We start from the raw sequence: 14891 nt of genomic DNA, 5'->3' as shown, positions 1-14891 counted from the left end.
GAACTAGGGACTTGGGGCATCTGGTGGGGTAGTCTTGGGGAGAGAAGCTGTGTCTCCAGAGTGAGCCTTGCCTTTAGAATCTCGCTTCCCAGCCCCGGAGAAGGGAGATAGCGCCGCACCATTCTGGCGCTGCAGATGCTTGGTGAGTGCAGCCCTCCGCTCGGCCTTTGCCATGTCAGACACCCGGGCTGTGGTGAACCAGCTCCAAGACCCTGCCTTCCAGGAGAAGAGACGGTTACCATGACCAGAGGGCAGAAAGGCCAGGAAATGAGCAGATGAGACCAGCCCCAGGAGGGTCAATCAGGGAAGGCTTCTCAGAGGAGTGGCCTTTGAGCTGGATCTTGAAGGCAGAGGGGAGGGCAACTCAGGAAAAGGGAGGGGCAGGTACAGAGGCCTGGAGTTGGGTGTCTGGGCTGCTTCCAAGGCGGGGCTGCTTCCAAGGAGCCTGAACAGCCGCACCAATGCCAAGGACAAGGTCCTGGAGCACACCCAGCAGCAGCCCAGCAGCAGGGGATGGGGTTTGGTCGGGGAAGAGCCTTTTGCTGGAGAGAGGAGGCGAGGCACACCTCTGAGACCCAGGTGAGCAGAGAGGGCCAGTCTCCCCTGCCCCGTCCTCCTAGGGTCACCCACGGAGCCCGGGATGCCATCTGGCCTGCAGCTGTCAGTTGCACACTTGCTATATGCGGGCTGCGTCGCCTGCCGTCAGTGCGCGAGATCTCCCGTCTTCACAGCCAGCTCTGAGATGGGGGAGTTTTTATTTTTATTATTTTTTTGTTGTTGTTTTATTTTTTTTGAGACAGAGTCTTGCTCTGTTGCCCAGGCTGGAGTGCAATGGTGCGATCTCAGCTCACTGCAACCTCCACCTCCTGGGTCCAAGCGATTCTCCTGCCTCAGCCTCCTGAGTAGCTAGGATTACAGGTGCCCGCCAACACACCCAGCTAATTTTTGTATTTTTAGTAGAGACGTGGTTTCGCCATGTTGGCCAGACTGGTCTCGAACTCCTGACCTCAGGTGATCTGCCCGCCTCAGCCTCCCAAAGTGCTGGGATTACAGGTGTGCCACCACGCCCAGCCAAGATGGGAGTATTCTTATGGCCATTTTACAAATGGGAAAACAGGCTCAGTGCAATTGAGCAACTTGCCCAGCTAGGAGCAGCAGCAACACGAGGCCCTCCAGCTGTGGGGGCCACCCCATGCCTGGCCAACATTGGCGACCCGTGTCCCCTTCCTCCGTGCTGGGGGCCCAGGGCTTGTGGCAGTCCAGCCTCACCCTCAGGAGTGGCCCGAACCCTGCTGGGCCCAGGCTCCCTTCTCACCATCCTGAATAGTGACTTTCCTGAGCCTCTGGCCCTGCTGAGATTTCAGGATAAGTTACCCCCAGGTCCCCAGCCCCCGCTTGCCCTGGCCTGTGCCTGCCACAGGTGCCAGCCTCAGGTGCCAGCCAGATGCCTTGTTCCACCTGGGTCTGGGACCTGGCTCCACCCCAGTTACCTGGGACCAGTAGGTGCCCCTTCAGCCTGAAGATCTGGGGGCACCATATGGCCACATGAGTGCTATGTGTGGGCCTGAACTGGTGCTGGGTGGGGAAGAGTGAGACGGGATAACACAGCCCCTGCGTGGAGGCCCTTGTCTGATGGGCTGATGTAATCCCTTCCTCCTGGGAAACACCAGCTTTTGGGGTGATAGCACTTTCGGGCAGGAGCTATAGTTCCTTCCTCCCCCTGGGGAGTGCCCTGTGTGATGGAGGCAATACAGCCCCTACCCTCAGAGGGCAGCTGGCCTGCAGCTCATCCAAACCTGAGTCTCCTCTCCCTTGGAGGCCTCATTCCAGTGCCCCAAGTAGGATTCAAACTGCTGGGGCTGGAAGAACTTGGTGGCCTTGGTGCCTGGAGCCCTGTTGAAGGAGCTGGTGACATCCAGATGCTGGAGGCAGGTGGCAGGGAGCACAGACTTTGTGTCCTGCACACTGAGCTCCGAGTGTGCCCCAGCCACCGTGAGCCTTGTGACTTGAGCAGACATCTGAAGCCGTTTCTTCATCCCATGAGACCAATAACACGGCCTGCCTCAGAACAGAGCCGTGATCAAGATGAGCACGGAGGCTCGTGTCCCGGCACCTGGCACACAGTAAGTGCCTGCTAAATAAACAATGGCTCTATTTGCTTGTCACCAGGGGGCTTACCAATGCCTGGAACCTCCCCCAGGTTCCTCCCAAAGAGAAGGGCCAAGGCCCGGCATGGTGGTTCACGCCTGTAATCCCAGCACTTTGGGAGGCTGAGGCGGGAGGATCACTTGAGCCGAGGACTTCAAGACCAGCTTGGATAACATAGCAAGACCCCATCTCTACAAAAATTTAAAAAATTACAATAAAGGTGAATCTAATCAATGGGATTCTGCCATACTGATGGGGCCATGGTTGCTGATGGCAAACATGTTACCAAGTTAAACGCCTCCGCAAGTGGCGTTTCTTTCTCCCTGGCTCACACCTCCTGCTCCTTCCTGCAGGCCACGGGATGGTAGGATGCTCCTCTCCAGGTGTGGCCTGAAGGGAAAAGTGTGGATGTTTTGGTGTGGTCAAGGAAATGGAACTATGCTAACCAGTTGCCTTTGTCCAGGAAGGGCTGGCTCCCTTAGGACGCCCACACGGAGCATGAGGCTGGGCCAGGCACCCCCAGAGGTCCCCGCCTTGGCAGGTTCTGTTTTACCTGTTGAACGAGACACTGTGTGGGGAAGTGACATGCGCAGTGCCTGGCCCAGCTGCTTCGCTTCCTCAGGTTCTGGGGATGGGATGGGACAGAAAAGCTGGTTTCTCAGTTGGTGGCATTCTCCAGCAAAGCAGAAGGGATGGTCCTGTCAGCCCCGTGCTCAGCACTGGACCCCATGCCCTCCCTGGCTCTCCCAGCCCCGAGGTCCCATTGGTTATCAAACCTGGTTTTTTTGTTTTTGTTTTGAGACAGAGTCACTCCGTCGCCCAGGCTGGAGTGCAGTGGTACGATCTTGACTTACTGCAGCCTCCACCTCCTGGGCTCAAGTGATCCTCCCAATTTAGCCTCCCAAGTAGCTGGGACCACAGGCATGCACCACCACGCCCAGCTAATTTTTGTATTTTTGGTAGAGATGTGTTTTCGCCATGTTGCCCAGCAGGCTGTTCTTAAACTCCTAAGGTCAAGCAATCCTCCCACCTCGGCCTCCCAAATTTTCTGGGATTCCAGGTTTTTGAAGCCACAGCCAGGACAACATGGCCTTCCATTCCTGAAGCTGAGGTAGGGAAGAAGGCCTCAGCCTCCACCGCTCCCCACCCTTTCTGTCTGACTTGGCTTTCATTGGAGCTGAATGGCTCCGATGGGGACCCCAGAGGTGCTGGGTGACAGCCAGGTGCAGAGCCTCAACTACCGCAGATGGTAGAGCTTTAAACAGATCCACTGGCCAGGCGAGGTGACTCACGCTTGGAATCCCAGCACTCTGGGAGGCTGAGGCAGGTGGATTGCGTGAGCCGAGTTCGAGACCAGCCTGGGCAATGTGGTGAAGCCCTGTCTCTACAAAAAATACAAAAGCTTTAGCTGAGCGTGGTGGTGTGCACCTGTAGACCCAGCTACATGGGAGGCTGAGGTGGGAAGGTGGGAGGATTGCTTGGACCCCGGAGGTCAAGGCTGCAGTGAGTTGAGATAGCACCACTGCTCTCCCGCCCGGGTGACAGAGACCATGTCTCAAAAACAAACGAACGAACAAAAAAACCCAACAACAACACAGGAAAACCTGGATCTGCTCAGCATTTGCCCTAGGGCAGGGACTGGGTTACCTTCCACTGTGGATTAACTCAGTTCAGCTGATAACTACTGCTTCAGGCCCCCAGCCTGGGACAGCCCTGGGGACACAGTCACCCAGTAGCAGCACTGTGCCCAGCATAGGTAACCACTCACTAATGATGACGGTTACTAAGTACTCCACCCCCACTAAACAGTAGGCAGAGACTGTCCCCTGTTTGCCATCATAACCCCAGTACTCAGTAGGTGCTCAATGTTCAGTGAATGAGTAAGTGAAGGGAAAGCTGAGGCACCAACCCTCGGGGAGCCCTCGGTCTGGTGGGTGTAACCAACAACCACAGAACTACAGAATTGTGTGGTATACGAATTATATCTCAAAGCCATTTGAAAAAATATCAAATGTGCCATTGAGTATTAAGATTTGGATAGGAAGCTATGGGTAATGAGAATATAGTGACATCTTGCAACGTTTTATCAAGAAAAATATAAATTGAAATGTTTTATATTTAACTTACATGATATTTAATTTACAGTATTTAACTTATACTATTTGAAATGAGGCATATATATATATATTTTTTGAGACAGCCGTGATATGTTTGCCAGGCTGGAGTGCGGTGGCACAATCATGGCTCACTGCAACTTTTGCCTCCCGGATTCAAGTGATTCTCGTGCCTCAGCCTCCCGATCTAGCTGGGATCACAGACGTGCATCATCACCCTGGCTATTTTTTGTATTTTTAGCAGAGATGGGGTTTTGCTATGTTGCCCAGGCTGGTCTCGATCTCCTGGGCTCAAGCGATCCACCTGCCTCGGCCTCCCAAAGTGTTAGGATTACAGGCGTGAGCCACCACACCTGGCCAAGACAGAACGTCTTCTGTCCCAGTGTGGATCACGCACAGGGGAGGAAGGAAGGTCCTGAGTGCATTGTGCTGAGGTGCCATGGAGGTGGTTTGGCACCAGAAAAAGAGGAGCTGTCCCACCTAGTAAAATCCACAATGCCTGCTCCACCTCACCTGCTGAGAGGGTGCCACACCTTCGGGCATGACTAGCCCAGGGCCTGCCACAAAGCAGTCACCTAGAAAGTAACCTGAATGCGGGAGAAAATGTTGGAGACTAGGAGTCTTGAACTTGGGGCCCCAGGAGAACCTCAGGAAAGGCTTCAGTCTACGCGCAGTGGCTCACACCTGCAATCCCAGCATTTTGAGAGGCCAAGGCAGGAGGTGCATTTGAGCTCAGGAGTTCAAGACTGCAGTAAGACCACTGCACTCCAGTCTGAGCGACAGAGTGAGACCCTGTCTCAAAAGAAAAGAAAAGGCCGGGCACGGTGGCTCACGCCTGTAATCCCAGCACTTTGGGAGGCCGAGGCGGGCAGATCACGAGGTCAGGAGTTTGAGACCAGCCTGGCCAATATGGTGAAACACTCTCTCTACTAAAAATACAAAAATTAGTCGGGAGTGGTGGCGCGTGCCTGTAGTCCCAGCTACTTGGGAGGCTAAGGCAGAAGAATCGCTTGAACCCAGAAGGCAGAGGTTGAGGTGGGCCGAGATTGTGCCACTGCACTCCAGCCTGGGCGACAGAGCAAAACTCCATCTCAAACAACAACAAAAAACGGCTCCGGAGGCTGATTTGTTAAGGCCAAGCAAGGGAGGAATGAAAGGGCTTCAGAGAGACAGGGAACCCCCTGGATTACTCACTTAAGCCCTCAGCCCTGGAGAGACCCTCACCAATGCTGCCTCCCCTTCTGTTAGTTGGCACCAAGGGGACCTCCAGGAAGCATCTAGTGAGCCCTTGGGGTGGGGGACAGCTCTGCTGCTGCCAAACCCCAGGAGTCTGTCGCCTGCAGCCCAAGAGCCCCAGGGACTCCCATACACCTTTGTTCTCTTCTCAGGGATGCCTGAGGTGCCCTGCTGGACCCCAGAGCTTTCCCCACCAGGCAGCCAAGGAATGAGCAGGGAAAGGCATGGCCAGGAGGTGGGAGAGGGTCCCAAAACACACCCTTGAGGCCCACTGTCCCCAATCTCACCAGCTGAATTTAGCATCAAAACACTAGCAGTGAGGGCCGGGTGTGGTGGCTCACACCTGTAATACCAGGAGTTCGAGACCAGCCTGGCCAACATGGCGAAACCCTGCCTCTACTAAAAATACAAAAATTAGCTGGGTGTGGTAGCGGGCACCTGTAGTCCCAGCTATTCGGGAGGCTGGGGCAGGAGAATCACTTGAACCTGGGAAGTGGAGGTTGCAGTGAGCCGAGATCACGCCATTGCAGTACAGCCTTGGTGACAGAGCAAGACTCCATCCTAAAACAAAACAAAACAGAACAACACTAGCAATGAGGGCTGGGCGTGTTGGTTTACACCTGTAATCCTAGCACTTTGGAAGACCGAGGTGGGGGGATCGCTTGAAGCCAGGAGTTTGAGACTAGCCTGGGCAACAGGGTGAGACCCCATCTCTACAAAAACAAACAAAAAAACCCAACTGGTAGTGAGGGTCCCTGTGGAAGATTCCAGATAGCAGAGCAAGATCAGGCCTGGCATACATCACAGTCACAATTTCTGGGTTTCAAGCATGATTTTTGGTCCCAGGATTGTACAGCTGATGAAGGCGACAGCGCAAGGAGCAGCTGGTTTCCTGAAGGGAAATGTCCTGAGAGGAGAGCGGGCCTGAGCCTCGGGGGGTCACTCTCAGGTGAGTCAGTCCACTCCACCTCAGCAGCTCTGCGAATCGCCACTGGCGTGCACAGGAGCTCCCGGCCTGGCGGCCTCTGCTGCAGGAGGGCAGGCCTCTGCTGTGACTCTCCGGGTGAGCCTGTCTCACTGACTTCAGGGCGGCTGTTTCCCTTGCGACCTCACCAAGGAGAGGTATTTTCCGTTTGTCCAGTTTCTTCTTGAAGTGACAACTGACAAAGATTATTTGCTTGGCCAAACTTTACTCAGGCTCCTGAACCTTCCCATAGGCCCACCTGTGGGCCCTTGTAAAACCCAGTTTCAGCAATCCCTTGCTAAGTCAATTTTACAAGAACGCCCATCCTTGACATTTTTTTTCTTTTTTTTGAGATAGGATCTCACTGTCTTCCAGGCTGGAGTACAGTGGTACGATCTCGGCTCACTGCAGCCTCAACCTCCCAGGCTCAAGTGATCCTCCCAACTCAGCCTCCCAAGTAGCTGGGACCACAGGTGCACACCACCACGCCTGGCTAATTTTTGTGTTTTTTGTAGAGATGGAGTCTACGTTGCCCAGGTTAGTCTCGAACCTCTGGGCTCAAGCGATCCTCCCAACTTGGTCTCCTAAAGTGCTGGGATTGTAGGCGTGAGCCACTGCACCTGGCCTCATCTTCCATCCCCGCCCCCAGGTGATGTCTGGTCACCCTGGCCTGTCTTCAGCAAGAATCCTGTTAGGGGTGTTTGGCCAGAAGGCCCCTGACCCCTGAGACTTCCTCTGAGTCATTTTCCACCCACTGCCCTGCCCTGCTCCTCGGCTCTAATCCCCAGCTGCCCGTGCTGCTGCACTCAGAGTTGAGCTCTCTCTCTCTCCCCATCCGCAAGACCCCACTGCAGTGGCCCCTGTCCCTACCTTGATGGTCCTGGATAAAACTTTAGCATGAAAGAAAATGAAAAGCAAAATGTTTGCTTTCCCAGCCCCTTCTGTGTGTCAGGAACCTTGCTAACATGACCCGGAGGCTGCAGCACCCGTGTGCCCATGGGGAATGGCTCGCTGGGCCCTTCTGTGTGCTAGGCACCTTGCTAACATGACCCGGAGGCTGCAGCACCCGTGTGCCCATGGGGAGTGGCTCGCTGGGTACGTCTCCTCATGGCCCATGGCTGGAGCCTGCTTGTGTTCTCCACCTGGCACTAGGACCTCAGGGGGCAGGGGCTTCTGTGCACTCTGTATGCCATGGTACTTGCACTCCATAAAGATACTGCAACGGCCGGGCGCAGTGGCTCACGCCTGTAACCTCAGCACTTTGGGAGGCTGAGGCGGGCGGGTCACCTGAGATCGGGAGTTCGAGACCAGCCTGACCAACATGGAGAAACCCCATCTCTACTACAAATACAAAATTAGCTGGCCGTGGTGGCACATGCCTGTAATGCCAGCCACCGAGGAGGCTGAGGCAGAAGAATCGCTTGAACCCGGGAGCGGAGGTTGCGGTGAGCCGAGATTGCGCCATTGCACTCCAGCCTGTGCAACAAGAGTGAAACTCTGTCTCAAAAAAAAAAAAAGGTGCTGCATCAGACCCAGGAGCCAGGGACCTCAAACAGATGGGCTGGCCAGGATGTGGAGCCCGCTGATTGGCCACGGACAGATGGGGGGTGGTATCGGCAGGGACTTTGAGATTTGCTTCAGATCTTCCCTGGGGCATTTTGGAGGGGAGAAGGCAGACTCTGGCTCTGTGCTCTGTGCGTCTTGGCTGAATGACTGCAAATGAGCCTCGGCTGCCTCGAATTTGCACTAGGCACAGTGGGAAGGCGGTGGGAGGCGTGTGGGGCAGCGCCAGAACACAGTGTTTGCTGGTGCCTGTGGCCTCCAACGGCGGAGAGCGGAAAGGGACAGGGACCCTGCACCTCATCACATGCCCGGTGTGTTTTCAGGGCGGCGGGGCCGGGGACCGGACACTTCCTTGCTGCTGTGAGCAGGGCCCACACACGTCCCCGCTTGGAGCCAGCGCGCAGCCACGGCCACACGCGCTTGGAAAGTGAGGCCGGCGAGAAGGAACACAGAAGGCCAGCGCTAACTGTGTCCCAGTTTCTTTTTTATTAATTTTTTTCTTTTTTTTTTTTTTTTTAAGTATGGAGGCTCAAGTATAAGATGTAGATTTTTTTTCTTAAGCTTTACAAAAAAACAAAACAAAACAAAAACCTCCTTTTGCATTCCATAGAAATTGACAGAAAAGCACCTGGCCGGAAGAGCGGAACTGTCGGCGGCCCCCCCCAGCCCCCACCCCGCGGCCTCCGTGGGACGGGCGAGTCTCCGCAGGACGGCACCGAGGGCCACCTCTGCTCCCAGAGCTGTCCCCTGTCCCCACGACCCCCAACCCCAAGCAACTCCCAAACACACACGGAATAAGATTTCCAGTTTTTCTTCTCTTTCACACACCACAGTTAGTTCATAAAATTTTTTTGTTTTACATTTTTTACACCAATGTAACAAAAAGGTGGGAGGGAAGGGAGGCTGGCAGACAGTGGATTTTATGCCTATAAATGGGGGGACAGGGAGGAAGACAGGGGGCCCGGGTGAACAAAAACCACATGGTCTCTATGGAAATGTGGAGAGAGCTGAGAGCGAGGTGTGGCGGAAGCAGGCTCGGAGCCGGAGGAGGGTGGCTATCGGTTTTATTCTCAGGGAGAGATGGCGCTGTGCAGTCAATGATGCAGCTGTTATGTGACCTGTCGGGGAGGGAAGGGACGAGGGGAGGGAGCAGAAAACGAGTTTTCTAAGAAAGGAATCTAACGAGTGCACGGCGTGTCTGGTTAGCATGAAGCAGAGGTTTAGCATTGCTGCTTTCTCTTCAAAGCCTCCACCAGGTCATTCTTCAGAGCTTCTTGTTTTGATTTGTCTGCAAAAGTCTGCACAGACCTGCAAGGGAGGAAAGGCGTTATCAACAGATTGAACAGGGATTGGTGAGGCGGTGGGGGCCTGGGGGCCACCATGCCAGTGCCTGGCTGGTTTGCTGCATGGACCCACCTCCCGGGGTGAGGCTCTGGGTCACTGGGCTGGGCATCTGCCCCTCTCAGAGAGGGGTGAAGGGGCACATGGCCGAGACCTGCACCCTCTGCACCTTGCCAGGCCCTGGGGGGGTGGCATATGCCTTACATGGACAGGTGCTCATCTCTGCCCCTGGCCGCCGGTGACCCGGCCATAGTCACTAGAACCCTAAGTTCACTCCTCTGTGTGTAGATCCCCATGTCACCCTAAGCCACAAGGTGGCTTCTGGGCTTCCAAGCACAATGGAACAAAGTCCCTCTGCTTCAGAACAGCTACCCTGGGTTGCTGGCTGGGGACTCAGGCCAGGGGCTAAGACGTGAGGGCTCTGGCGCCATGCGGGTTCCTCTAGAAAAGCTTCCCCCTTGCCCAGGCCCTGCCCAGCAGGAGAGCCTCATTCCTCACCCCACAAGTGCAAGGTGCAGCAGTTCTCCCAGCCCTGGCAGTGGGTAGGAACCAGTGTCTCTGTTTCTGAGCACACCGTGTTCAAGGCTCACGCAGCAGGTGCTTCAGGCCTCTGCTGTGAGGTACCACCCGCTGTTAACTTGGCCCAGAAAACCCCTCAGCCTGGACTGCAAAGGGCGGCACAGGAGAGCCAAGTGCCCCTGGGATCCCTGCTGTCAGATTCTGGATTTGTGGGGAAACGTTCAAGGTGACTGCATTCACGTATGTGTGGGGACACTCATCAACAAAGCCAGAAACAATGAAGGCTTGTGGAGATTTCGTAGTCTACAAAACGCCTTTCACATATATTATCTCATTTAATTCTTACGGGCATCCTGGGGTAGTCTCAACTATCAACCCAGCCAGATGTGGTGGCTCAAGCCTATAATCCCAGCACTTTGGAAGGCCAAGGCGGGAGGATCATTTAAGGCCGGGAGTTCGAGACCAGCCTGGGCAACACAGTGAGACCCCATCTCTACAACAACAACAAAAAAGAGCAAAGTCAAGGCTTTAAAAAAAAAAAAAAAAAAAGCTATCAATCCAATTTACAGATCCGGAAACTGAGGCCCAGAGGAATGCCCGCTAGCAATTCTTTGATCATTTTGTCAAATTTACCCAATATATTGGTTAGGCAATGACTTCCTAAAAGTGGGTTTTATAACAGTTTAGAAGCAGTGGAAGGAGTGGGTAGAGGGCTGCCCAAGAGTGCTACAGAGGGTGCACTCAGTTGGACTCTCACGTTTGATTCACACCAGCCATGGGAAGGAAGAATCAGAAAAATCAGTCCCCAAATGCAAAAATGGGTAAATAGAAGTGAAGCAGGGCCCAGGAGAAGCAACAGCACCCAGATTGAGTTCCGGCTACTGAATCCCTACAAGTCACAGGAAGAGCCCTCAAAATACTCAGCAGGTGCCACAGACAAGACCTGGAAGCAAGCTGCATACAACTGAGAAAACTCCCAGGAGAAACGCGGACATTTGGTTCATGCTGGGGAACTACACGTTTCTGAGTATCTTCCCAGGACTGTCCCTGGCTCTGCAGCAGCCAAAGGCATCAGCCCTCACGACCCTCAGGCTCCAAATCTCAGCCGATTCCCCAGGGGCTTCTTGCCAAGCTCACAGCGGGAGGTCAACATGGCCAGCAGGAGATGCGGTGGGCAAAGCAGCAACGCACAAGACCCCTAGCCTGGGTGGTCACTGGCTCTTCTGGGAAGGAAGAGCCAAGCCCATCAGGTCTTGGCTGGACTGCACAAAGGAGAAAGTTCCAGAGCCAGAATCAAGTTAGACACAGGAAGTTAGAAGTGAAATGGTGGAAGGCGGAAGGAGCAGGGGGCTCATTTAAGGGACAGAGCTTGGGAAGGTCACGGCCAAGCACCCTCGAATCAGCGCTTGGAGACAGAGCTCGCCTCTGTGGGAGGGAGGAGTCGTCCTGAGCAGACCTGGCTGTCAGGGTTTCTACGCCAGGACGCCCCCAGTGGGCGGCCAGGTAACTGCACCATCACAGTGTACCTTAAAAAGGGTTTTTTCTCAATGCCACGATGGAAATGCCTGATGGCCCCACTGTGAGGCTGACCGGAGTCTTGGGCCTTAAGTTGGCACACACAGACTAGACTGGTGCACTTAAGTCCCACGGCCTTGGAAAAGCAGCTCCGCCCGGTTTTCTAAGTGCCTGACCCCCACCTCCGCCTTGGAAAGCTGCTGCGCCCCTTCTGGGGTGGGCCTTCAGTGTGGAGCCCCTGGACCTGGACTCTGCAGCCCCAGCTGGCAGGGTTCCAAATGCCTTCTTTTACAGACAAGTTTCCCTCCTGCTCTCCAGGGATGCTGCCTCCTTCCCTACATCTGGATCTGTCACAAGCTCAAGTCATGGTTCTTGGCCATTACCAACAAGCAAGACTATTTTCCTTTCCATCCGCAGAACCTGTTTAAAGGAACAGCTGCAGCTCGTTAGGGGCGGAAGGTTATGCTGGTTGAGGCCGAGTCTGCACTGGGCGTCCAGGCAGCTCCAGCAGAGCATCGGGGCCGGCCGGGGTGGAGTCCAGCCCTGACTCTGCCCTCCAACCCCAGAGACTCCGAGATCAGAGCGGAGGTCACCCCTTCCAAGCCAGCTAGCCCTGGACAGCCAATGTACCGCTGAGCAGGGGCTTATTTGGCTTCTAGGATCCCTGCACCAGCATCCGAGGCTCCTCTGAAGCATGGGGAGTGGACGGCACGCAGACCCCTGCCCTGGGGACAGTCAGGCCGGTGCACACAAGGGGCTGCTGCTGGAGAGGCAGCATCCGTCCCTTGGCCTGGGTTTTTTCAGAAGCAAAAGCCAAAAAATCAGCCGTCTTCCCCACACCCAACCTCCGCCCAGAGTGGAAAGCGCACACACGTGATAGGTGCCGTGTTACACGGGGCCGCGGCTACACGGGAATGCGGCTGCGCACCGGCCGGGAGCACACGTGGGGGTTAGTGGTGTTTTAAATGGCCGCGCAGCAGCAGCCGGACCGGCAGGGTCTCGGCGGGTTGGTGAGTCCTGTTTTAGTGGGGAGGGTCTCGCGGCTCTCAGGCAGGGTACCTGGATCGGCTTAATTATCAGGCTGGATGTAGATCTGGCGCTGGGTCAGCACTTGAGAGAGCTCCCTCTGCAACTGCTTAAACTTTTGGTTGTCAGGGATAGCATCAATAGATCTACAGAGAGTGTTCAAGATGAGTGGAGTGGGAGGGAAGAGAACCACGAGAAGCCAGGAACGCAGGGGGCCACAGCTGAGGAGGAAATTCAGGGAGACCCACGAGGTGGAAGGGGGGTGCCGCGGCGGCTCTGGGCTGTAGAGTGGTATCACCGCTGCAGAGGCCCACGCTGGCGGTGGCCGTGGTTTTCAGGGGCTCGCCACCACCACCCATAGGCTCTTCCGCTTCTCTCCCCCACTTCCCAGCCACTGCCTGGGGACTGTGTAGGTTGGCTGGGCGGGAAAGTGCGTTTGGTGTATTGGGCAGTGGCTGCAGGTGGCAGGCCTAACACCAGGGACCACTGGGCTCTGACCCTGTCACAGGTCATGAAGACCAAACCTCCCCCAGGTGGGCAGGAGATCAGAAGACCAGGGTCCAAAGAGGAGGACTCCTCTGTTTTAAAACTGTAAAGCAGGCGACTGAAATCTGTCACCCACCCCAGTCCATGAGCTGGTGCAGCAACAGAACTGCAACCTGCCTCTCCTCTGGGCTGGGCTGTGAGAGCTATGTCACGGCAGTGGGTGAGAGGGCTGGCTGCTAAGGGCATAGCATGGCCCGACTCACATGGTGCTGCTGGACTGCAGAGCGTGTTCTAGATTCACCATCTCAGCCGACCCTGCCTCCTCCATCGGACAAGGGCCTCTTCGAGGAGTGCCAGAGGCCACACAGCTCAGGATGACAGAGCTTAGGGGAGATCCCAGCCTCCTGACTCCAAGGCCAGTGCTCACTCCACAGCTGTCTACTGCCCCCAGCTGGGCTCTGGCCTCATGTCAGAGGCCTGTCTCCTGCTCTGTCCACCATGGACCTGGAGGGTCCAGAGAGCCCCCAGCTTTTGTTCAGGCTGACACTGCAGAGACGAGGGCACGAGGTGGGTGGGACAGTGCAGGACATTGGCCACTGGTAGCAGAGCCCTGGCAGAGGACGTCAGAGAGGCTGGGGGCCCCCTGAGAAGGCCCGGGCTGAGGGCCCTGCCTGCACATTGTGCTCTGCTGTCTCGGAAAGCAGGCCAGCCAGAGGCGGCCGGGCTGCCTGGGATGTAGTGTCATGGCTCCCCTAGGCCCAGGCTGGAGGGGCTGGGCAGATTTTTGAGTGGGGACTGACAAACTGCAGGGCTGAGGAGGCTCTGGGGGCAAGGGTACCAATGGCTGCTAGGGTGAACGTGCCCCAGAAAACGGTACAGGCAGGGACTGACAGCTGCTACTGAGAGTGCAGATGACACACCAGGACTTTACTTTCCAAAATCACCATCATGATCATCCTAGAAGAGGGGCACTGCAGCCTGAAAATGAGAAAACCGAGGCCCAAGACCACACAGCTAGTAACTGGCAGAGCCAGGGTTCAAACCCCTCTTTCTGCTTCTAAAGCGTGTGCTTTCTGGTACATTACCTCAGCCCATTGACGATATCCTTTGTTTTTCCAAAGTAGATCTCGTTCAGCGTACTTCTGATTTTATTTTCCATGTCCTGGAAGGGAGGTCGGTCAGCGCCTTGGCAAACGGTCAGGAACCCTGAGGCCAACGCCCTCTCCCCACCCGCCAGCCCTGCAGTCCCCACTATGGCCACTGGAGGGCAGCACACACCTGCTCTGGGGCACGGGTGAGCGGGCTCCAGGCTGCCAAGACCCCACCTGCCATCTGTGCTCCAGGCGCCTTCCCGTCCTCAGGAAGGGAGGAAGCCAGTACCCAGGTATTGGCGGCCAACTCTGCCCATGCCTGGGAGCTGGTCTAAACCACATCACCGCCCCTCAGACTCCCCACTAATTTTGTGAACAATTCTGTGAAACCGGAGAGCACCTCCCTGCCTTCCCAAACGACGTGGTGACAGGAGGGCCAAGGCAGCCGCAACTGAAGCCACGCCAGGGCCCACTGGCATTTCTGGCATCTGCTTCGTCTCCCAGCGCAGGGCCCTGTTCACACCCAGGCGATCAGGGGAGACAAGACCTAGTGCGCCCCAGAGCCAGCGCCTGAGCAGAGTCTTCTGGGAGCCCGGGTCGGGGGGGGGGAGCAGGAGGTGGCCCTGAAGCCACAGCCTGCTGGCATCCAAATCAGAGGCTCCGAAAATATGAGGCCAGGGCAAAATCCAAGCAGCGCTCTGCCGGCTGCTGTGGAGCTGGGAGAAAGCAGCAGAGAAGGAGGCCAGCACAGCGGTGCCGGGGGTGCAGTGTCACTGCCGTGGGCCAACACAGGAGCCAGCCAGAGCCCCGGCCACTCACCTCTACCAGGCGCCCGATGTTGGCTATGTGTGGGGAGCAGTCACCCACAGTTTCATCTTTCTCCATCTG

The 14891-nt window shown here is 55.9% G+C and overlaps 1 protein-coding gene across 7 annotated transcripts in view; it reads right to left on the bottom strand.

Annotated features, from left to right (window-relative positions):
* Window positions 1–8820: 8820 nt before the first annotated feature.
* Window positions 8821–14891, bottom strand: part of LOC105483111 (capping actin protein of muscle Z-line subunit beta) — a 148490-nt gene continuing 142419 nt past the window's right edge. For 4 of the 7 annotated variants that reach the window (XM_011743766.2, XM_011743772.2, XM_024793213.2 and 1 more), the window contains 4 exons: window positions 14823–14888; window positions 13998–14074; window positions 12460–12572; window positions 9073–9333 (listed from right to left, as the gene is read on the bottom strand). In XM_011743766.2, the coding sequence (XP_011742068.1) occupies window positions 12470–12572; window positions 13998–14074; window positions 14823–14888 (246 nt within the window). In that variant the 3' untranslated portion in view covers window positions 9073–9333; window positions 12460–12469. Of the gene's footprint in view, window positions 9334–12459; window positions 12573–13997; window positions 14075–14822; window positions 14889–14891 lie in introns of all 7 variants that reach the window. The other 3 variants (XM_011743770.2, XM_011743767.2, XM_011743769.2) reach the window with 2 other exon arrangements.

This window comes from Macaca nemestrina, chromosome 1 (genome assembly GCF_043159975.1).
Source record: "Macaca nemestrina isolate mMacNem1 chromosome 1, mMacNem.hap1, whole genome shotgun sequence".
Classification (NCBI taxonomy): Eukaryota; Metazoa; Chordata; class Mammalia; order Primates; family Cercopithecidae; genus Macaca; species Macaca nemestrina.
The sequence above is the reverse complement of the archived record's forward strand: the minus strand, read 5'-3'. Positions and strand labels throughout refer to the sequence as shown.